Source organism: Scleropages formosus, chromosome 25 (genome assembly GCF_900964775.1).
Source record: "Scleropages formosus chromosome 25, fSclFor1.1, whole genome shotgun sequence".
In the NCBI taxonomy this organism is placed as follows: Eukaryota; Metazoa; Chordata; class Actinopteri; order Osteoglossiformes; family Osteoglossidae; genus Scleropages; species Scleropages formosus.
The window spans coordinates 18,111,521-18,133,635 of NC_041830.1; the positions used below are offsets into that span (position 1 = coordinate 18,111,521).

Sequence of the window (22,115 nt, forward strand, 5' to 3'; positions counted from 1 at the left end):
TCCGGCGTCCTCGCGAGGGAGGGCATCGTCCACAGCGGCGGGGACGCCGTCGTCACGCTTCGCTCGCCGGGAAGGTTTGGGAACGTGAAGGAGAGCGGGTAGCGGCTATTACTCTTTGCCTCGGTTGTCCTGCGTCGGTGGAGGGAACGTTCGCTTTGCGGAGCGAAGGGCGGTCCGATGTCTGAGTGGGGGGGGGGTGTGGCAGGAGGGGGTGTGGCGAGCGGCTGTGATTCGCAGCGTCCGGGGCAGCGAAGCGGCGCTGGGTTTGGCTCTGCCCTCCCCCCTGTAAACAGCCTGCTGGATGCTGGAAGGGCCCGTCTGAGATGCGGTTCTTTCGCTTATTTTGACAGCGGTGAAGCGCGTCGCTGTGGGCTGCTGGGCCCCCGGGGGGGCGAAGGGTGACGGTTACATGAGCGCAGCCTTGCGGTGGAGCGCAGAGCTCTGTGACTGGAACACCAACCCAAACTCTAGGGGGAGAACAAAGGAAGACTTCTTCGTTCCATATTAGTACCTTGGTGCCATCGTGGTCTCCAAGCGCCATCGTGGTCATGACATGACGTGCCATCAAGGTACTCGAGCGCCATCGTGGTCTCTAAGCGCCTTCATGGTCTCCTTGCGCCATCAAGCTATCCAAGCGCCACTGTGGTCTTCGTGCACCATTGAAGTACTCGGGCACCATCGTGGTCTTCGTGCACCATCATGGTCTCCATCCGCCATCGAACTCTCCATGTGCCATGGTGTTCCATATTCACCAGACTACTATTTCCAGGTTCTCAGCCTTTCGGTGTCTAGTCAGGTGCCCTGAACACTGTCCTAATCCTGTCTTTGCACAGCACGGTTGTGCATTTTTGACGTTCCAAGGCGTGATGATTGACACTTGATTTATGCTGATCGAACAAACGCTGACAGATAGAAACACACCCGGCGGTGGCATCTGGCTACAGGGAGTCAAAACTGCGAGGGCTCTCTGCGCCTCTAACGGCTCCAGTAGGGCAGCGTGAGCATCGCAGCTCTGTCATAAAGGCACAGAGAGAGCACATAGTAGGAGGAAACAAACTGTGACTCTTTACTGTAATCGCACTCGTACTGTAACCCTCATCGTGTCCCAGGTTAACGTAGTGGAACCACTGAAAGCCTATTAGCTTTGCCTCCTCTGCCTCACTTCACACACACACACACACACACACGCCTGCTTTCATTACTAGGTCGCTAGCTGCGATACTAATTAAATGTGCTAATGGGACGGCTGTGACACACCAGTGGAAGAAGTGACGTCGGCCCCTCGGCTGACGAAGTCCTGTCTGTCCAACTCCTGTGTCCATGTCACCTTTCAGTGGTGGAGGAGCGATTTACACCGATTTACCCATTTCTACAGCAAGGTAATTATTACTCTATCAGTTCAGGGTTAGTGGGTTTTGAACCCAGGACCATGTGACTGCTAGCTGGCAGCTTTAAGCAGTGTCCCCTGCGTTGGGACGGCGGCACCTTTTTATCTCAGCCCTGCTGTGGGGTCCTGCCTTTCGTGCCAGGACAAGCGGACGTGTCCTTACCGTGCGCCCGGCTAATCCAGACTTATCTGTGTTCTTCGTCTTCCGCTCCCTCGGACGGGGGACGCGCGGCGCGGTCCCACCGGCGTCCTCGGATTGCGCTCAGTGTGCGTGGGGTCGATCCCCGAACCGGTGCTGCATCTCCGTGCGCGGGTGTGTTGGCGGGGGGGGGGAGCTTGCCGGGCTCCGTCACGTCGGGATTGTACACAAGTCCGCGTGTCCTGCTGCGGCGGGCCGAGCGCTCCCGTTTCGCCGCATGCTTTCGCGGCAGCCGTGTCCCGTCACATGGATGGACACGCACAACGTTCAGGTCGGGGGGCTGGTCGCAGCGGTCACTCCTTGTGCGGCTGTGCGGTCCCGGCCAAGTGGACACCGTGCTTCGAAGGAGCACTTTGCGACGCTCCCTTCTGATGAAGTCCTGAGAGGGCTGTACACGCGGTTCGGTCCGAAGGCTTGAAGGTACGGGTCAGTCCGCTCTGTCCTGCATGTACGTCCCCGTTCCCGAAGGGGTTCCGACAGCGGTGTTTCGAAGCCCCGTCCGAGTCGCCGCACCCATCCCGGAGAAACGCGGTCACTGTCCCCGCCACAGGTGGCGCTCCGCTCCTGTCAGCCGCATGATGTGTCTCCAGGACGGTGGCACACGGCACCCCTTCTCGCACTTGTGGACGGGTGTCCAGCTGCAAGAACGTTCGTGTCCCTCAACTCCTTTTCACACAGACGCTGCTCCCTTCTGCTCTCTGACACTCTGAGCGCAGCTGCACCTCCTTCCAGCTCGCGGCTCCACTCCGTCCGGCCGAGCGCTCGTCCCCGCGCCGCCGCCTCTCCGCACGGGAGGACGCTCCCTCTGCCCCTCCCCACAACACCTCGGACCAATGGCGCCTCCTGCTTCTCCGAGGCATGCAAATGAGACGGAGCTCTTCTGTAATCCGCTGCGGGCGGGATGGAGGAGGCTGCTAATCGCAGTGGTGCGGTCAAGTCCGCTATGGACCGTCAGCCAGTGGTCACACGGTGGACATATGCGTGGAGGGACATGTCGTTGTTTCGCGGAGCTGGACGCTCGTCCCCCATGATGAACCTCAGAGCAGAGACACCGAACTCACGGTGAGAAGGACATTGCAGAGTATGAGCAGAGTGGCCTCGGAGAGGAGAACCTGAACCGCTGTAGCGCGAGTGTGGTCACGTGGCAACCGGGACTCAGGCCACCGGAGGAACCGCAAGCGTCGACCCTTGGTCCCCGGAGAGGACGTTGCATCGGGCGACGGCTGACCTTTGACCCACATGCGTGCCACCGTCCGGTTCGGCCAGTACAGTCAGCGCAGAGGGGCTGCTGCAGAGGAGTCCTGTGGGGACCGCTGTCGGCTGCACGCACCTGCTTTCGAACGCGGAGACCCGCTCTCGTCCGGCGCTCGTCGGGACAGGTTCCTCCAGCGCGGTGTCCAGGACCAGCTCTGTGGACACACCATGACCGCAGCAACGCGGTCCACACCCCCACCCTTCGCCTGAACACTTTGTTTGTGCGCCGGCGGACCAGCGCGGCACTTGCTCTGTCTGTAGCTCGTAACGGGACGGCAAGAACGGCGGTACAGTGGCACGGGGCCCGTTTCCCGTGTTTCGCCGCTGTGCTCGTTGGACGTTACCGCAGGTGGAGCGCGATGCGGAGCAATTGGCTGCTCGCGAAGGCCGTCTCATCACACGGGGACACGCGTGTTCCTCCGTGCTGCGGACCGCTGCTCGCCGGAGTCGCGCGGTACTTCACTGGTGCGAGCCGGTGTGTGTAGAAACAGGTCGTCCTCGCACCCGCGCCACCTCTCTGTCACGCTCCCTCCGAGCGTGATTGCGCCCTGTGCTTTCATACTGTCCTCACAAGTGTTTCTGGAAGAGGTGTGCGTGCGTGGTGAGTGCGAGTGTGTGTGTGAGTGTGTCCACTAGCCTCGGCTGCTCCTGGAAACATGCCTGCTGTTGACATGGAACCTCTCCGTGTTCATAAACACTTTTTGATGAATGACCACAAATTAGTACCAGGGCGCGGGGATCATACCGCGGTACTCTGGGCATGGAAAGTTCCCCCACCCCTGCGATACACCCACACACACTGAGACAGACACCCACTTTACTGCCAGCTTCACACAGCAACACACACACATTGCTCAAACTCCAGTTGACTCAGGTTCCCGTTGACATGTTGCCCTGCGCTGCTCCTCCTGTCACTGCCAGTAGGGGGCGACACAGACGACTGTGTGGAGCCTCGAGCTCCAGCCCTTTGTTTTTTGAGGCTACGGTTTCCAGAGAGTAAACTCAGAGTAAAGCCAGAGTTAACCGTAGTGGCCGAAGCAGTGCAGACCCATGTGTGCAATACCGCTGCGCGGTGACTCTGTGTGTAAAAACACGGTAAGTTTGTCTGATGGTCGATTCTGTGTCCCTGAGGACATTTCAAGTTCAAGTTTAGTTTGTCATAGATACAAGTACCATGTACAAGTGTCATGAAATTCTTCCTGAATGCTTCTCCACAGACTATGGACAAAGACAGACACGATAGAAATACTGCACAAACAAAACAATGACAGTGAGTAGTGCAACAGCAATAAATAATGGTAACAGTAATAACAATAATACCAGTTGACAGCCAGAGAACTCAAAACATGACAATGAGAATCCTTAAAGTGGCAGGGTAATTTACCAGTGTGCTTGGGAGGAGCAGTCCAACTCTAGTTACTAAGGGTAGCACATTGGATAGTGTTGTATAGTCCTACAGCAGTTGGGTAAAAGCTGTTCCTGTACCTAGCAGCGCGGGTTCGAACAGACCTGAGCCGCTTCGCAGATGGCAGAGAAGAGAAAAGTGCCCGTGCGGGGTGACTATGATCTCTCATGATGCACATCGTCTTTCTGAGGCAGCGTGTGGCGTAGGTGTCCCGGACTGCTGGTAGCTGCGTGCCGATGATTCCCTGAGCCGTTTTGACCACCCTCTGTAGGGCTTTCTTGTCCTGTATGGAGCAGCTGCCACCCCAGGATGTAATACACCTTGTGAGGACGGACTCCACAGCACACCTGTAGAAAGTGGTGAGGACTGTAGCGGACATCCAGACTTTCTTCGGACGCTTGAGGAAGTGGAGACGTTGATGGACCTTTTTGATGGTTGATGCTGTGTGCTCAGTCCATGTGAGTTTGGCAGTGAGGGTGACCCCTTGGAATCTGAAGCTGTTGACCCTCTCTACAACGTCCCCTCCTATGCAGATAGGTGCATGAACCGTATCCTGTTTCCTGAAGTCAATAGTTTTACTGACATTGAGAGACAGGTTGTTGTCCTGGCACCATTCTGCCAGGAGCCTCACCTCCTCTCTGTAGGCTGTCTCATCGCTGTTGGTGTTCAGACCCACAATGGTGGTATCGTCAGCAATCTTTATGATGGTGTTAGAGCTGTGACTGGCCACACAGTCATGTGTGAACAGGGAGTATAGCACTGAGCTCAGGACACTTCTCTGTGGAGTACCAGTGTTGAGGGTCAGTGGGGAGGAGGTATTGCTGCCAATCCGCACACGCTGGGGTCTGTTGGTGAGGAAATCCAGGATCCAGTTGCACAATGTGGCACTCAGTCCCAGACCTAGTAGTTTGTGGATCAGCTTGGTTGGGATGACAGTGTTCAATGCTGAGCTATAGTCTACAAATAATAGTCTTGCATAGCAGTTTTTATTATCCAGGTGAGACAGAATGGTGTGAAGTGTGTGTGATATTGCGTCTTCAGTGGATCTGTTGTGGCGGTAGGCAAACCGCAGTGGTTCCGGAGCGTCTGGGATGGTGTCCTTGATGTGTCCCAGCACCAGCCTCTCAAAGCATTTCATTGCAATGGGGGTCAGTGCCACTGGGCGGTAGTCATTAAGGCAGCTCACTTTGTTCTTCTTAGGAACGGGGATGATGGTGGTGTTTTTGAAACAAGTGGATACAGTTGAGCTTTTTAAGGAGGTGTTAAATATGTCCGTGAAGACGGCAGCCAGTTGTTCACCGCATGTTTTTAGAACTCGCCCTGAAATTCTGTCCAGACCAGCAGCTTTGTGCATGTTGACTCGGCTGAAAGTTCTTCTCACCTGTGCCACAGAGACGGTGAGACTGCCGTTATCATGTACTGTGGGGATTTGCAGCGGGGGGTCTTTTTTCTCGAACTTGAAGCAGCCATAAAACGCGTTCGGTTCGTCAGGGAGAGACGGAGCGGCACCTGTCAATGCCCGCTTCTGTGGTTTATAATCTGTTAATGTTTGGATTCCCTGCCACAGCCTACGTGCATCTTGAGTGCAGCTAAACTCTGATTCCACCTTCCTGCTATATTCCCGTTGCGCGCTGGCGATGGCTTTGCGGAGCTCGTACGTGCTCTTCTTGTACGCGTCCGTGTCTCTGGACCGAAACGCTCAAGTTTGCGCACGGATCTTATTTTGGATTTTGGCGGTGATCCACGGTATTTGGTTGGAGAATGAGCGGACTGTTTTATGTGGTATGCAGACATTTACACAGTACCCGATGAAGTCCGTGACCACTGTGGCATACTCGTCCAGATTGGAGGATGAGTTTCTGAACATGTCCCGGTCCACGGAGCCAAAGCAGTCCTGGAGCCTTTCCTCCGCTTGTGGTGTCCAGCGCTGCACAGTCCGCGTCACAGATTCCTCTCGCTTCAGGTTCCGCTTGTAGACCGGGAGCAGCAAAATCGAGGCGTGATCTGACTGCCCGAGGTGTGGACGCAGCAGGGAGCGGTACGCACCTTTGTGTGAAGTGTAGCAATGGTCGAGGGTGTTTGAGCCTCTGGTGGGACAGGAGATGTGCTGATGGTATTTTGGGTACACGTTCCTGAAGTCGGCTTGGTTGAAGTCCCAGGCAGAGATAATGAACAGTCCATCTGGGTGCTTGTTCTCGTACTTAGTGACGACATGGTACAGTTTGTTCATTTACACACATATAAAGTAAAGATGCAAATTAGTGTTGTATAAACACCACAGTACAACGGATCACCATGTGTGTGCGCGCGTGCGTGCGTATCATCCCACACTAGTGAACACATAGCTGTGGAGATGACTCTGGTGCAGGTGGAGCAGAACCAGGCGAGGGTTATCCAGGGGCCCACAGCACACACCCCTGGCCTCTCAGTGTTTGTCCCACTAGCTTCCCCCATCCCAGGTGCCGGTCGTGCCGCAGTCTTGGGGGATCCGAGAGAGAACGCGGTGCTCGGCCTCCCCCCGCCCCCAGGACCACGGTGCGTGCGAGCCGGCCGAGGACGTGGTGGAAGGACGGCTGAAAGGGCTTTCTGCTGCCCCCGGGGACGGAAGCCCAACCTGGCATTAGCGTTAGCGCCGCTTACTCCGCTGTTGCGTGACAAGGCAGAGAGTGGACCTCAATCCCTGGGGGGCGGGGTGGGGCAGGAATACTTTACCGTGCACTAAAAGCCTGCTCTGAAACCCTGGGGGTATTTTGGCTTTTTCTGGCCTTAAGAGGAGATAGGGGTCTGTGGAGGTGGTGCGCAGTCCTCTCACGTGAGAAAAACACAACCCTGACCCTAATCCTAACCCTAGCATTGCCCCAACCCTAATAAATACCGTACAAACGAGATCTGTGAACACTGTGGCACTGAGTGGTAGTTTACGGTGATTCTGCTGACATTTCTCCAAAAATAAATACTCTGATTTACCTGGTTATACTGTATAGTAGGGTAATTTCTACTTTAACAATTCAGGGTTTGTACTGCGATCAAGGGCACTACAAGAGGAAGTGGGATTTAAACCCTGGCTCTACAGCGGGAAGGTAGCACCAGGCACCTTTACAAGCACGACACCTGCAGTCCCAGCGGTGCCAGCTGCTGCTTTACTGCCACCTAGTGGCTCGGAGGGTAAACGCAGTTCTCGTTCTCTCTCGTTGCACTGCTGACATAAGCGTGACGTGAAGCAAAATCAATAAAAAAAAAAAAAAAAGTGAAAATGCATCCTCAAACGTGCAAGCCGAGCGTTCCTCAGCCGAGGAACCAGTGCAGCACAGTTATTTACTCTGCTCTGGGCTCGGGAAGAGGCGCTCTCCCCTTTCCTGTGGCTCAGCCCCAGCTCTGGGAAAGTTTTCCAGCTCTTTCCTAAACATCTCCTACATCCCCGGGACCCCACTTTGGAGATACAGTCCAGACGCGGCGCTCCTAAACTCAACCAGATGTGGAAGCGAGAGTGCCGCACGCTGCAGCCTCACTCATAGACCCACTGAGGGCTGGGGTTTTGACCGCGATTGGGATCCAGCAAAGCTTTTAAAGGAGGCCTTTCCTGCCATGCGTCAGTTTCAGTTACAAAGTTCAGGGCCCCCTTTCCAGCCACTCAGGAGCCACAATAAATGCAGAAATGACTTTTTCTTCAAGAACTTTCTGGAGGTGGGCACTGCTGATTTATTCTTTGACCTTTTTGTTTACGGTGCATGACCAAGCTAACCCTAACCTCCTGATTCGGAAAATTTAAGTATGCTCGGGGGGCGTGGGGGATGAGCGCGTACGCTGGGGGAGAAGACACCAAGAGGTCAGGTCACATTGGGCTTCTGGAAAGTGCCGGAGATACAGCGAGAGCCAAAGTGCCGACGCACAGCCTCCGGTCCACAGCACACTAATGGAAATGAAAGAAGGTGAAGTCCAATTACTCCTGTGCGGGAACAAGGCAAACGTCCTCTTTACCCTGTAATGCTGTAAATACGATACAAATTGCAGTTCGCCAAAATGATTAATGTGGCTGATTAATGTATTTAACAACACATGTATGGGTTCATCAGTCCAAACATCCATTGGTACGGTGCCTCACGGAGAGAGTTATAGAGCCCCAGCATGGCGGTGCTCACACACACACCCGGTACACAAACTGGTACACGCTACTGCCCTGAACGTATGCCAGAACACGACAACGGCGACGCAGTGTCTTCTTCCTCCACGGAAAGAGACTCGGGCAGCGTCTACGTGACACATTTCAATACAACTTTATTCGTTTATTTAACAGAAAAGTGCACAGGGCAGGTTCCGTGTGCAGGCTGCCAGGGGCTCGGGTACAAGGCGTGGGGTGGAGAGGAGGGGGGGTCACAGCTTTGGGGGTCCCGTTAACCTCCAGCCTTCCTTCTTTCCCACCTTGGTGAGCATGGCCAGGGCGCCGAGGCCGAGACACGCCGTGGTGCCCGTCATGGCGCTGTGGGCTGCCGGGGAGGGGGAGGAGAGAGACGCGTGAGGACGACTCGGCCAACCACATCACACACCGGTGCGCAGGAGGCTCCGGAACCTTCTGCCGGCGGGACTCACTTCGTGCTCCCAGGAAGGCTCCCGCTGCACAGCCGCCTACGAAGTAGTTGAGGGGGTCCTCGGGGGCGTCGCGCACCTGGGCGCTCAGGCAGGTGGCCATGCCGAAGATCGCCCCCAGGGACGCTGCAGAGATCACACACGGCAACGTGACGCCAAGCGCCACCTCCAGGGGGCGCCGGGCCCGCAAGGATGCACGCTCACTCACCCATGGTCACGGTTCCGGCCGCCGCCCTCTGAACAGCCTGCAGCGCCGAGTCCGGCTGGAAGGCTACGATGTGGTAGGCGGAGCCCACCAGGCCTGCGGACGGACACACGCACAGACGCACACAGGGTTACCGTAACGATGAGTGTAACGAGAGCACAATGGGGGCTCTGTGTGCAGCTGAGCGGTTCTTCACTCCTGCAAGCAGGTGGGACTCGACAGCAACAGCACGCTGGAGTGGTACCATAACACACACACACACACAAAGCTGTGACCCTCAACTCCATGCAGGCGGTAGCAGAGGGCAGGATGAATCGGACTGAGTCCGTTACGGACAATGTCTCGCACCCCTGTCCACGAGGGACTCGCCATGAGCTCCTTCGTACCAGTAGCCTGGGCCTCCAAGGGCCGTTTTACTTCACGTTCTACTGTCCACGCTGCGGCGGCAACGATGATCAGAGTTCAAGCGTGAGTGTGCGAGTGACACACAGTGTGTGTGTTCCACGGATGTATGGATGAGTGACCCAGTGTAAGTAGTGTATCTAGCAGGGTAAGTCACCGTGGTGAATAAGGTATGTGGGCTGATCACGCTACAGGGTTCATTGGAAGTCGCTTTGGAGAAAAGCATCTGCTAAATAAACGCACATGTTTTACATCTGGAGTGCTTTTGTGAATATTACTGAACTGTATTAAGTTGGGAAAAAAGACGGTTAAGGGCCTGTCAGGTAGGAGGCCTGGAGCTACACCTGGCTGGAACCTGGACGCACGAGCACCTTCCGAGCCACTTTTTACCGCACCGTTTCCTCCCGTCTCTCTTTGCGGTCTCCGTTCCACTTCCGGTCACTAGTTTGTTTTCTCACGAACGGGACCCGCAGCGACACCGAGTCTCAGTCCGAGTCTCTCGGCTCCGTCCGTCCACACGCCGGAGGTACCGAGCGAGTGACCGATACCCACTTTCTGTGGCGGAAACGGGGTTTCCAACCGTCCCGAATTCGGCGAATAAACGGAATTGTTCTGTTAAGGGATATTATATAGATAATAACAGTTGAATTCTGTATTAAAACCACACGGACCGCAGTTGAGCAGTTTGTCCCCTATTTCACACGCATTTAAAAGTATTTATTACATATATTTTATTGCATAAACGTTGTAGTTCGCATAAAAGTGTTAAAAGATTAGGAAAACATCGCAAAAATGCATGTGAAACAGAGCTGTGTTGTGCGAGTCCGACTGTCAGAGGGTCGAGGGTCAAGGGTCGTAGGGACCACCCCCTCCGCGAGGACAAGAGGTAGCTACTAGCAAGTAACTAGTCCAGCTCTATAGAAAACGATGACAGAAGTATAAAAAAAGAATGGAGACAGAAAAGAAGCGATGGGGAGAACAACGAGTCATGGCGATCTGAGGTGTAAACGTAATTTAAACTTTGTTTTCTCTCTCTGACGGCCGGCGGTGCACGGAGTTGCGACGCAAAACAAGAAGATGAAGATGCGTCCGGAAAATCAGCACAGAACTGAACAACTCAGCCAAGGACTCGAAGGAAAAGCAATTTTGAAATTACACTTCCTAAGTTCTGTGAACCACCGCTGCTGCTGGTTAGCTGTTTTATTCACACACACATAACTTTTACTTTTCGAAATATATTACAAAATGTATAATCCATTGGCTACAATACAATCCCAGTAAAAACTAGTAGTAGTGTGTCCCTCCTCCTCCAGTCCAGATCATTCTGAATTAGCAGCCAACCCAACCGCCGGCGGACCTCCTCACTCACTCACTCACTCACTCAGTCTCTCTCTCTCTCTCTGTCTGTGTACCGGCCGAGTCGCGCACAGAGGCACCTACGTTCCACAATTTAGGCCGTTTTACTGCAGCTCGTAGTGGCGGGAGCGACGGAGCGGCTCACCGAGCGCAGTTCCCAGTTTCGTCGTGATCCACGTCTTCTGCACACAGTCCTTCCCCTCTTTCAGCTCCCAGTAGCCCATGGCGCTCCGGCAACAAGGGCATCCACGACGGACGACGGACGGAGCGCTAATCTCGCGAGACTTCCTCTTGCTCGCTGCACCACCCACGGTGCGCTTGCTGTCGCCACCCGGTGGCGGGAGTTGGAACCACACCCCTGGCGCTCGGACCCCGACAGCCTCTCCGTTCGCCTCTGGTCGGGAACCCAATTAATCCAAAGTCTCGCATATTTTAGTGGCTGAAATAAAGCTTTGTCCTAAAGCGCCCTTAGCCTAGGGTGACCTTGTGTGAGGTTTGTTCACTAAGCTGCTTAAACCGATTTGCACAGTGATGCAGCTGGGTACTTTTCACCAGAATAATTTAGGTGAAAGTACAGTACCTGGATCGGGGTACTGGAGAGGAGGTGGAATTCGAACCCACGACCACCTGATAGCAAACTGCTGGCTTTACCCCCTGCATTAACAGTTTTGAGGGATGAGCTTTTTCCATGTTTGTGTGTGCATCTAAGGAGCCCCTGCACCCCACTCCCCCTTTGTGCAGTTCCAAACCCCTCTCCATCATTCCTAACTGCTGCACCCCCTGCTGCTCCAACACTGTGTGTAAGCATCCAGGCCGGTGCACACAGGGGCACAGCGGACCCTTTTCCCATAACGGGCTGTTGTCTATTTGGATGGCACCTGAAGACCCCATGAATGAGGTTGAGTGCTACGGAAGGAGGGAGGGACACCAGTCTCTTCGGTACAAAAATTTATTTGCGCGATAGAAAAGGGAGGAAAAAAAAAAATCCCCCCCCCCCGTGGGCTTCACATAAACTGTGCTTCTTTAAACCGCTAATGACTGACCACCCCGAGTGACTGTAGGAAGTGCTTCAGTGACAGTGGACCCTTGAGCTGTGTCGCAGGTGCTCGTCCTCACTACTGCCTCAGCTGCAGCTTCCCTCTGCCCAGGCAGTTGTAGAAGCCTCTGGAGCCGTCGGGGCCCAGCGGCTGACGCAGCACTTTCACCGCTACGCATGGCTTCCTGGGGGACACGGCGCCTGCGGGGGCCACGCTCTCCAGGTAGGAGCCGTGAGCGGCCGACTGCCGCCGCTGAACCCAGGGACTGCCGCTACCCCTGCCGTCCTGGGAGCATTCCCCCTCGCAGCAGCTGCTGCCCCTACCGCTCGGCCCCAGGCTGCTGCACAGCTCCGGAGCCGCCAGCGGGGATGGGGTCCCGCCCACGAACAGCCTGCGGGGCATCAGCGGGCTCCCCAGGGGGCTGGCCAGGGGGTTGCTGAACGGGTCACCGTAGAAGGAAGACGGGTGAGGGATGGCGAGCGGGCTGCCGTACAGGGACTGTGGGCGCGTCACCCGCCGCACCGGCTTGGGGGAGGCTGGCGTGAAGTCCGACTCGGAGGAGCTGCACAGGGCCGAGTCCTCGAGCGAGAAGAGCGGGTGCTTGGCCTTACGGGCCGACCTGCGGGGGGCGCCCCGCTCGCCGTCTCCCTCGCCATCCTCCGCCAAGTTTCTGCACTCGTCCTGGCTGAGGCTCAGCTTACGGGAGCCCCTGCTGCCCAGGAGCGCCACTCGCACGCCCCTCTCGGCCACGGCCCCCCGCAGCGCCTCGTACGCCCGCCGCGCACCCTCCAGGTACTCGAACTCGATGACGGCGCACACCCTGCGCCCCAGCTCCCCGTGCCGCTTGGCGTAGCGCCGCAGCTCGGCGGGGAGCTCCTTCCCCGGGCGCAGGACGCGCAGGGAGGCGATGGCGCCGTAGGAGCCGAACAGCCGCATGGCCTTCTCCATGAGGGCCTGGGACTCGAGCGGCTCCAGGCCCAGTGTGGCACGCTCCTCGGCCCCGGGGTCCCCCAGCAGGTTCCAGGCTAGCAGCAGCTTGCTGGTGGGGACGCAGAGCAGCCACTCGGGCAAGGGCTCCCGCCGGCGCACCTTGGTGCCCTCCTCGTTCACCTGCAGTAAAGAAGAGCTCCGGGCCGCAACCAGCGTGGTGCGCCAGTCTCGAGTCAGCTCCCGCACCTGGGAGCGCACACACACACACACACACACACACACACACACACACACACACACACACACACACACACACACACCACTGAGGACTGCTGGACATTCAAGACAAGTGAACAGTGCCTCCAGAGCCATGTGCAGTTAGCCAGTCGTCACCTTTTTGAAGGATGTCAATAACTTGAGGCTCACGTAGCCCATGCGGTTCTTCTGCACGTGCTTCAGGAGGAAAGCGTCCTCGGCCAGGCTTTCGTCCGAAAAGTAGCGCTCCAGCTGGATGCACACCCTGCGGCAGAGCTCAGCTTCTGGGGGGCTCCATGGCTCTCCCTCAAAGAAATCCTCTTCAAAGACGTCCGTCAGTTCCGTGGAGCTCCTGCAGACCACGGAGGGCACGTTGGTCACGAGCGCCAGGCAAATAGCAGCGGAGGTGTGACGGGAGTGCAGCCTCACCCATCCAGGCTGTCGTACAGCCCATCTTCGTTGGGCGACGACGCCACCATGCGTGGGACTGAGCAGTCCTCAGAGAAGGAGAGTCCAGCTCGAAGGAGCTCCGCTAAAGGAGACGACATGCTGGAGAGAAGCACAGAGTGGGAGTGTGTTCCACTAAACTAGTAACACACACGAGCATCAGTTCAAATGCTAATATGACAACAGCATTAATGAATAACTGAAATAGAAAACCTGTTCATGTCCTTCCCTTCACTCCCCAGAAAGGAAGTGAGTAGAAAGGGCCCAATTTAAAAAAGGAGGGAAAAAAGAGCCCAGTTAAAGACAGCACCCAATGAAGGCGTGACGCCCACCCCTATTGGCGACACGGAGACGATCAATTAACAGAGGCAGCAGGACTCAGGTGTGGAGACACTTGAGAACAATTCCACTCATCTTTATGTCCACTTTAACTAAGTGCGTTCACATGAGTCACGAGGTGCAGCTGCTTTGGCAACAAGTGCAACGCTAGTGAATCAGTACCCGAGTACAGCAGCGTGCTTTTACGCTTTCGAAGTGTCGGCCGGCCCTTAGCTGCTGTTCCTTCTGGGGACAAAGAAGCCGACGGCACTTTGTTTGCTTAATCCGCGCTTCTGCGTCGCTCCTCGGCCGCAATCCCCCGGCGCCGCTAACGGCGTCCGAGCGCTCCCTCCTACTCCCTCCTTCTTAGCGGCTTTCGAGAGCGTTTCGGCGCGTCTCCCGGCCGCGGTCTTCCGAAGCAGCCGAAAGGAGGGCGTCCCGTCTCGTGGGCCTAAGTGTCGTCGAGGCTCAAAGTGACCTTTGGAAACGCCGGCAGTGACGCCGCTTTCTGTGGAGGTGCTTTCATCACAGTAAATAGAGTAAACGCAGTAAACGTGTCATCCTGAGAGCGAGAAGGGGCCCAACGGGAAGTGCCAAGTCATTTTTCAGTGGTACTGAATGGAGAAAAGGAGAGGAAATGTGCTCTATAGTATGTCTGTGTAAAAACTTCCCCCGTTTGTACTCTACTGTAATGCGTGGTGAAGAGCAGCGCTCTGGTATGCGCCCCTAATTTAAGTAAAGATGTGCCAAGTGCGTTTGATTGCCCCTCAACCTCATACCCTGGTAATGCTGGTAACCGTGATAACCCTCCAGCCACTGGCTGTTGGACCCTTCACTTTCAGTTGGGAGTTTTTTTTATTCCTTCCCCCCCCGGAAGTAAACACAGCTTTAGTAACTCTACTGTATGGATCCAGTATTACGCTAGTATTACTCTACTATTTACCGTCTGAAGTGTCTATGCCAGGAGCGCTCTGTGCGAATAAGTTGAATCGAAAATCGTGACTTCCTCACTTGTTCGTTTAATAACAACAATAAAAGAGGACGGGGGAGGGGGTTCACTTTACTTTACTTTACTTCACTTCGCTTTACCTGACTCGTGACCACAACAAAGACGTCAAACTTCAATCTTGAGCTACACCAATGAGATCCACGTATATTTACTTGTGGGCGGAGCTTCGCTGATCGTAATCGAGTGCTGCCGGAAGATTCTGGAGCTCGGTGCGCTCGCGGGCGCTGCGGCTGCGTTGTAACTGCGCAGAGGAGTCGATGCGCACAGTACAGGGACGGGCATAGGAGGACAGCGTTTCGCCGAAGCCGTTCCTTCCATATTGCGTGGACGCGCTGGAAGGGAGACGCGGTGTGCCGCAACGAAGCCTTGCGCGTATTTCGTCCACTCGCTGCACCCTCTGCGGCTCTCGCCCACCTACGTAGCCCATCCGCTTGACATAGAGAGCAGCAGCAGCTCCGCACAGTTGCGCGCAGCGCTGATCCCCGCCAGCGCGCACGCGCTGTCTGAGGCGAGCGGAGAGGCGACATGGCCGCGTGCACGAGGATGTGCGCTGCGCTGCGGCACGTGAAGCGGAGCGGATCGTTTCTGCGCGGGGCGCCGCGGCCCTCGACGGGGTCTGCGGCCCTCCAGCAGCGCGTGCGCTCCGCCCACGATCTCTCCGTCCGATCGCCGCCCTGGAGGAGACGCCTGGACGCCGTCCTCAGCGCTGCTGCTCCCCCCCGGCGGCAGCAGGCTGAGGCGAGGCGCTTCTTCGGGAGCCGGGCGAGCGGCTTCTCCGGGGAGGACGGGCCAGACAGCGGCGGCGGCGGCCACGAAGCGGGGGACGGGGCCGAGGGGCCCGACGGAGCGGACGGGGCCGATCGCGGCGCGCACTTCGTGGCCGCGCAGATGAGCGCGCTCACGCCGCTCGTGGTGCCCGAGGTGTTCCCGCACGTGCCGCTGATCGCCGTGAGCCGCAACCCGGTGTTCCCGCGCTTCATCAAGATCATCGAGGTAATAATTATACGCGCGTGCTTCGTTGCGTCATCAGCAGTGAGAGAGGGTGTGTGTGGGTAGTAGGTGGTGGAGGAGGAGTCAACTGCTGGGTCCCATCCTCACGTCTCCGTTTCGGCCTTCGCCGAAGGTCGCCCTTCATGGAGAGAACGGGATGGATTGATTCCACCTGCTGACCTTCCCTTGAGTCCTGAAGGTCTGTCTCTGTGCGTGCGTCATCTCCCAGGTGAAGAACAAGCCCCTGGTGGAGCTGCTCCGGAGGAAGGTGACTCTGGCCCAGCCGTACGCCGGGGTCTTTCTCAAGAAGGATGACAGGTAAAGCATGGCCTGGCACCGTTGCCACGGAGACCGTCGCCGTGCCCCTTACCCTTCCCCTCCCCTGCGGGCGGGGCTCGGACGTCCGATGCATTTCGATCCCCTGCGCGCAGCGACGAGTCGGACGTCGCGGAGAGCCTGGACTCCATCTACGCGACGGGGACCTTTGTGCAGATCCACGAGATGCAGGACTTGGGTGACAAGCTGCGCATGATCGTCATGGGCCACCGCAGGTGGGTGACGGAGCGAGAGAGAGCGCGAGCGAGAGACCCCCAGCCACACACGGCCAAAAAAAAAAAAAAAAAAAAACCCCTGCGTGTGTTCCTCCAGGATTCGCATCAACAAGCAGCTGGATGTGGAGCCCGTGGAGCCCGAGGACCCCGCGCCCGCCGGCCTTCAGGAAGCTGAGGACGGGGCCCTGGCCAAGGGCCCGGGCCGCAGGAGGAGGGCACAGCGCAGGGACGGCCTCTCGTTGGCTGACGCCGCAGAGGAGGGCGTGCGGAAGGCAGGGCTGGGGTCGGAACCCGTCGGGGCGCTGCCCTCCTCCTCGGAGATTCTCATGGTGGAGGTGGAGAACGTGACGCACGAGGACTTCCAGGTCACGGAGGAGGTCAAGGTGACGCAGGCCCCACGCATTTAGTGCTACAGGAATACATGCAACACACAGCTGTAATTGCAGTGTGTGTGTGTGTGTGTGTGTGTGTGTGTGTGTGTGTGTGTGAGAAAGAGAAAGCAAGCAGGCCTTTTAAACGTTTGTTTTTTTTTTTTTTTTCCTCTCCTCATCGAAGGCCCTGACTGCAGAAATAGTGAAGACCATCCGTGACATCATCGCCCTGAACCCACTCTACAGGTGGGTCTCTCACCTCGGCAGGGGTCACGGGGTCACCGCGTCGCACCGGGGTGCAGTCGGCCTCCGGGGAGCAGTCAGCTGCGCGGTTGCCCTTAATGGACGCGTCTCCCCCCCCCCCCACAGGGAGTCTGTCCTCCAGATGATGCAAGCTGGACAGAGGGTCGTGGACAACCCGATTTACCTGAGTGACATGGGCGCCGCGCTCACCGGGGCCGAGTCCCATGAGCTGCAGGACGTGCTGGAAGAGACCAATGTAGGTTGAGGCAGCAAGCCGCAGCTCTCTCTCTGTGTTTCTCTCCTCTTTACCACGTTGCGCTGAGGAAAGTGCCGCTCGCTCGCCCCCGCAGATCCCCAAACGCCTCTACAAGGCCCTGTCCCTCCTCAAGAAGGAGTACGAGCTGAGCAAGCTGCAGCAGCGCCTCGGCAGGGAGGTGAGAGCGACGCCCCCTGCTGGCCAGGAGGGCTGTCCGGGGCATCCCGACCGAGGGCAGCGCTGGCGTTGCAGACAGCTGCTTTCATCGTTCTGTTGCTCTGTGGTCCTCAGGTGGAGGAGAAGATCAAGCAGACGCACAGGAAATACCTCCTCCAGGAGCAGCTGAAGATCATCAAGAAGGAGCTGGGCCTGGAGAAGGAGGACAAGGACGCCATCGAGGAGAAGTTCCGCGAGAGGCTCAAGGAACGCACGGTGCCGCAGCACGTCATGGACGTGATCGACGAGGAGCTCAACAAGCTCAGCCTGCTGGACAATCACTCGTCCGAGTTCAAGTGGGTGGCGGCGCCACCCTCAGGTTTTGCGACGGCCGAGTTGGAGGCGCGCTGTGTCTGAGCTCTGCGTGTGTCTGTCGCCCTCAGCGTGACGCGCAACTACCTGGACTGGCTCACCTCGATGCCCTGGGGCAAGAACAGCGAGGAGAACCTGGAGCTGAGCCGAGCCAAGGAGGTGCTGGAGGAGGACCACTACGGCATGGAGGACGTGAAGAAGCGCATCCTGGTGAGCGTGATTACGACCTGAGCGACCCCCATCTTCCTCCCCTTGTCCGTCGTCCAGCTCTCCCGTAATTCGGCACCTGGCTCGCCACCTGCAGGAGTTCATAGCCGTCAGTCAGCTGCGAGGCTCCACCCAGGGGAAGATACTGTGCTTCTACGGTCCGCCGGGCGTCGGCAAGACCAGCATCGCCCGCTCCATCGCCCGCGCCCTCAACCGGGAGTACTTCCGCTTCAGCGTGGGCGGCATGACGGACGTGGCCGAGATCAAGGGCCACAGGTATGTGTCTGCTCACCCGTCTGCACGGGGGCCGGCGTCTCTCTCGCTCACCTCGTCCCCGTGGCGCGCAGGCGAACCTACGTGGGAGCCATGCCCGGGAAGATCATCCAGTGTCTGAAGAAGACCAAAACGGAGAACCCGCTGGTCCTCATCGATGAGGTGATGCCATCGACACAGTGGTCGGTGCCCGAAGGGTCTGCGCTCCAGGTAAAAAGACGGTAACTTGACGGAGCCTCTCCTCGCCTCTCTGTTCGTGAAGGTGGACAAAATTGGCCGCGGTTACCAAGGCGACCCTTCCTCCGCTCTGCTCGAACTCCTGGACCCAGAGCAGAACGCCAACTTCCTGGACCACTACCTGGATGTGCCCGTGGACCTGTCCAAGGTGCGTAGTCGCACCTAGGTGCGGCAGCCCCCCACCCCTGCCTCCTGGATCCAAAGGCTTGTTTTCTTGCTTCCCAGGTTCTCTTCATCTGCACAGCCAACGTGGTGGACACGATCCCAGAGCCACTGCGCGACCGCATGGAGATGATCAATGTGTCCGGATACGTGCCCCAGGAGAAGCTGGCCATCGCAGAGGTGGGCCACACGGTGCCGCTGCTACCGCTGCTCACCGGCTGTGACCGGGTTCCGGTTCCAGTGCCTCAGGCCCCTGTTTTCGGCCTCCTCCCTGCAGAGGTACCTGGTGCCCCAGCTGCGCGGTCTCTGCGGGCTGGACGAGCGGAAGGCGACCATCTCCTCGGAGGCCCTCGGTGTCCTCATCAGGCAATACTGCAGGGAGAGCGGCGTGCGGAACCTGCAGAAGCAGGTGGAGAAGGTGAGGGGGGGGCGGGGACAAGTAGCACCCAGCGCGAAGTGGCGGCCTAAAGAAGAGCGGAGGCCCCTCACGCCGCGTCTCTGTGCCGGGGGAAGGTGTTCCGGAAGGTGGCGTTCCGTATCGTGAGCGGCGAGGAGAGCGCCATTCGCGTCACAGCCGACAACCTGCAGGACTACGTGGGGAAGCCTGTGTTCACCGTGGACAGGATGTACGATGTCACTCCGCCGGGGGTCGTCATGGGCCTGGCCTGGACAGCCATGGGTGAGTGGTGCCTGTTCCCCCCTCCCCAATGTCTGCGTCGTGCACCAGCCAACTGAATTACTCCCTCCCCCTTCGTCGGCCTTCCTGCAGGAGGCTCCACGCTCTTCATTGAGACGTCCCTACGGAGGCCCCGCGAGGCCCCAGCCAAGGAGGGCCCCCGCGACGGCTCCCTCGAGGTCACGGGTCAGCTGGGCGACGTGATGAAGGAAAGCGCCAAGATCGCCTACACTTTTGCGCGCGCCTTCCTCATGGAGAAGCAGCCAGACGATGACTTCCTGGTGGGATCCCACCTTCACCTGCATGTCCCTGAGGTGAGATGAGGGCTCTGTCCCCAAGGGCTGGGACGGGCGTGTGCCCTCCGTGTGCTCAGTGTACCCGCTGCCCCCTCCCCCATAGGGTGCCACGCCCAAAGATGGCCCGAGCGCCGGCTGCACCATTGTCACGGCGCTACTCTCGCTGGCCACCAACACGCCTGTCCGTCAGAACGTGGCCATGACTGGGGAGGTGTCCCTCACGGGAAAGATCCTGCCAGTGGGGGGCATCAAGGAGAAGACCATCGCGGTGAGTCGTTTCGTTGTCGGGTCACAGCCCAGCAGCAGCAGCCCTTCTCTCGCAGGTTTTGGTGCAGGATCACATGGCAATTCAAAGTTCGAACTTTGTCATTCCACCTATAGGTGAGTTTTGCGCACACAGGGGAAAGACATTTTGCTTCTCTGGACTGCCGTGCTACACAGGACATACAGTGCAGTAGAGGACACAGTTGGCACTAAAGATCCTCTAGGCTAGAGGAACGGGAAACACACTGGGAGAAAGCGGCAAATGGCGTGTGTGTGTGTTTGGGTCAATGCTCTGCTCGGCTCATGGCTTCCTCCCCGCAGGCCAAGCGGGCTGGTGTGACCTGCATCATCCTCCCGAGTGAGAACAAGAAGGACTTCTCGGACCTGCCCGAGTTTGTGAGCGAGGGCCTCGAGGTGCACTTTGTCGATCACTACCGCCAGATCTACGACGTCGTCTTCCCCAGGCACTGATTGTGCGTGCGTGGCCCGGCCATCGGCAGGGGGACCCGTCAGCGGACGCGTGGAGGTCCTTGGGCCCTCGCCACCGTACCAGCACAAGGACGCGTGATTGATTTCTGCGTGGCACAGAGTGCTTCCAGAACGTTCTGAGCTAATCCCATCTCCTTGTCCGCGAAGGGGCGCAAGCGTCGTTTTTGTGTGGACGGGACAGCCGTCGCCCACTGCAGCAACCACAGCAACGAGCTGCTGAACCTCTTGGACCAGAGCGGCCTTTCTGCGCTGGAGTCGTACAGGAAGTGACGTTGGCACTTAAGCTATCGCTTCCTATTGTAGCTTTCAGCATGACTGTGATCCCGTGTCACTTTTTAGAGGCACCTGTATTCTGCTCTTGTTGTAATAAATGCACACTTTACGAATCCCTCCTGAGCCGCATTTTGTGTCCGTCACGCTATCGGCTTGGAGCAGCAGCCAGGATTTGAGCGGTAGCTCGAGTGCGCTCAGCGCTGCCGAGGGGCCCTGGTGCTCGGTGCACGTTCAGCGATCGCCGTTGGTCAAAGGTGCGACACTGGAGCCTCTCCTTGGATCCCATGTAACGCGGTGGAGGCCGTGAGCCTGAATCATCTCCCTCTGCGCTTCGCACCTCCGAAGAGACCCTAGGGAGTAAACTGTTTTCCTGTAGCTCCTTGTACAACACTGGAGTACAGTATGAGTGTGAGTAAACCACAGTGCGCTGTTTCAAATGCATCCCTGAATTCTGTACAACAGCAGCACTTCTCTTCCTTCCCATTTTGCAACTGTGCAGCTTATTTCTTCCTGGGCTGTTTTGCAACTCTTAAGGAGTGTCGATCCAGAAGAGCCACGTGGAGCCATGTAGTGACACACTGTCCCTGACCGAGGGCCCCAAACGTGCTAAAAGACACATGCCGAGCTGCAGATGAGCTCTTATCTGTTGTCTTTTCAACTATTTCTTTCGAACTCTGAGAATGCCGATAAGTTACGTCCGTGTCTAAGTGACTCGATACACACATTCGGCTTAAATGTGATTTTGAGGGAGATTCGCTTCAACATCGAAACTCATTCATGAAATTCATTGAAAGACAGCAAACACCGCCCACCCACTTTAACCCCAACTCTTATTGGATACTGTCTGTCCAATCAGAACATCCCATGAGCTTCAGAAGCTGCGATTTGTCGCGTTTCAGCCAATCGAATGTATAGATGTTGCGACGCGACATTGGGTCACGAACGTTACGGAGGGCAGTTAGCATGTTGGCTAGCGGAGCGCAATAATCATCTTCCGTCCTCTTTGAAACACGGCTTATTAAAACGGAATATGAAAATGAACATTTTGAGGCCGGCGGCGCTTCTCTTCTGTGGAGTGGGGCGGAGCTCTGGCGGGTATGTTCTCTTTCGGAAACATACAGTTTGGCTGGCTAGCGTGCTGCGTGCAGGTGGGGGCAGCGACGAGTGACTCGGAGCTCTAGACTAGTACTAGTAGTGTTGCGCTCCGTACCGGGCTGCTGTATATTAAAGTGCCACGATTGAAATGACCCCACCCCCCTACAGGAGCGCCTTGTTGTCCCCGCTGCTCGCCACTTGCCCCGGGGCCGAGCTTAGGCCAGTCTTCCAGCCTCTGCCCTGGAGTCACCAGCAGGCCCGCACGGTCAAGAGGGGCACCGAGTATCAGCCCAAGAACCTGAAACGCAAGAGAACACACGGCTGGATCAAGAGGATCAGCAGTCGCGGTGGGATCGAGGTCATCTTGCGAAGGATGTTGAAAGGACGCAAGTCTCTGAGTCACTGAGTGGGGGACG

At 57.3% G+C, this 22,115-nt stretch overlaps 4 protein-coding genes across 5 annotated transcripts; 2 read left to right on the forward strand and 2 right to left on the reverse strand.

Annotated features, from left to right (window-relative positions):
* Positions 1 to 8,280: 8,280 nt before the first annotated feature.
* Positions 8,281 to 11,075, reverse strand: ndufa11 (NADH:ubiquinone oxidoreductase subunit A11). The gene is made up of 4 exons (XM_018731066.2): positions 10,938 to 11,075; positions 9,038 to 9,130; positions 8,833 to 8,955; positions 8,281 to 8,729 (listed from the first exon to the last, which is right to left on the reverse strand). The coding sequence occupies exons 1-4, from the start codon at positions 11,014 to 11,016 to the stop codon at positions 8,617 to 8,619; spliced, it is 408 nt and encodes a 135-aa protein (XP_018586582.1). The 5' UTR covers positions 11,017 to 11,075; the 3' UTR covers positions 8,281 to 8,616.
* A 637-nt stretch (positions 11,076 to 11,712) lies between these two features.
* larp6b (La ribonucleoprotein 6, translational regulator b) lies at positions 11,713 to 15,236 on the reverse strand. Of its 2 annotated transcripts, none has more exons than XM_029249246.1 (4): positions 14,941 to 15,236; positions 13,444 to 13,563; positions 13,153 to 13,366; positions 11,713 to 13,005 (listed from the first exon to the last, which is right to left on the reverse strand). In XM_029249246.1, exons 1-4 carry the CDS (start codon positions 15,213 to 15,215, stop codon positions 11,908 to 11,910), a joined length of 1,707 nt encoding a protein of 568 aa, XP_029105079.1. In that variant the 5' UTR covers positions 15,216 to 15,236; the 3' UTR covers positions 11,713 to 11,907. The 2 variants fall into 2 exon arrangements, with proteins under 2 accessions (XP_029105079.1, XP_029105080.1); XM_029249247.1 differs by lacking the exon at positions 14,941 to 15,236 and adding an exon at positions 13,675 to 14,596 and having other exon boundaries at positions 11,714 to 13,005.
* Positions 15,012 to 20,726, forward strand: lonp1 (lon peptidase 1, mitochondrial). Its single transcript, XM_029249245.1, has 18 exons — positions 15,012 to 15,781; positions 16,008 to 16,096; positions 16,210 to 16,329; positions 16,427 to 16,712; positions 16,885 to 16,946; positions 17,070 to 17,199; positions 17,294 to 17,377; positions 17,491 to 17,711; positions 17,799 to 17,937; positions 18,032 to 18,210; positions 18,282 to 18,369; positions 18,470 to 18,592; positions 18,670 to 18,786; positions 18,884 to 19,024; positions 19,120 to 19,285; positions 19,376 to 19,596; positions 19,682 to 19,846; positions 20,164 to 20,726. The coding sequence occupies exons 1-18, from the start codon at positions 15,314 to 15,316 to the stop codon at positions 20,311 to 20,313; spliced, it is 2,949 nt and encodes a 982-aa protein (XP_029105078.1). The 5' UTR covers positions 15,012 to 15,313; the 3' UTR covers positions 20,314 to 20,726.
* Positions 20,727 to 21,527: 801 nt separating this feature from the next.
* mrpl34 (mitochondrial ribosomal protein L34) lies at positions 21,528 to 22,114 on the forward strand. Its single transcript, XM_029249429.1, has 2 exons — positions 21,528 to 21,699; positions 21,868 to 22,114. Exons 1-2 carry the CDS (start codon positions 21,635 to 21,637, stop codon positions 22,103 to 22,105), a joined length of 303 nt encoding a protein of 100 aa, XP_029105262.1. The 5' UTR covers positions 21,528 to 21,634; the 3' UTR covers positions 22,106 to 22,114.
* Position 22,115: the final 1 nt, after the last annotated feature.

Bases quoted from the DNA above. Each gene is read 5' to 3' on its own strand.
- ndufa11 (XM_018731066.2), bottom strand. From the start codon at position 11,016: ATGGGCTACTGGGAGCTGAAAGAGGGGAAGGACTGTGTGCAGAAGACG. The intron at 9,131-10,937 runs GTGAGCCGCTCC...GTCCGTCCGCAG, and splicing joins GAAACTGGGAACTGCGCTCG to GCCTGGTGGGCTCCGCCTAC. The intron at 8,956-9,037 runs GTGAGTGAGCGT...TGATCTCTGCAG, and splicing joins GGCCGGAACCGTGACCATGG to CGTCCCTGGGGGCGATCTTC.
- larp6b (XM_029249246.1), bottom strand. From the start codon at position 15,215: ATGGGCTACGTAGGTGGGCGAGAGCCGCAGAGGGTGCAGCGAGTGGAC. The intron at 13,367-13,443 runs GTGAGGCTGCAC...CGTGGTCTGCAG, and splicing joins CTGTACGACAGCCTGGATGG to GAGCTCCACGGAACTGACGG. The intron at 13,006-13,152 runs GTGACGACTGGC...GTGCGCTCCCAG, and splicing joins TATTGACATCCTTCAAAAAG to GTGCGGGAGCTGACTCGAGA.
- lonp1 (XM_029249245.1), top strand. From the start codon at position 15,314: ATGGCCGCGTGCACGAGGATGTGCGCTGCGCTGCGGCACGTGAAGCGG. The intron at 18,370-18,469 runs GTGATGCCATCG...CTGTTCGTGAAG, and splicing joins CGCTGGTCCTCATCGATGAG to GTGGACAAAATTGGCCGCGG. The intron at 19,847-20,163 runs GTGAGTCGTTTC...TCCTCCCCGCAG, and splicing joins TCAAGGAGAAGACCATCGCG to GCCAAGCGGGCTGGTGTGAC.
- mrpl34 (XM_029249429.1), top strand. From the start codon at position 21,635: ATGAAAATGAACATTTTGAGGCCGGCGGCGCTTCTCTTCTGTGGAGTG. The intron at 21,700-21,867 runs GTATGTTCTCTT...ACCCCCCTACAG, and splicing joins GTGGGGCGGAGCTCTGGCGG to GAGCGCCTTGTTGTCCCCGC.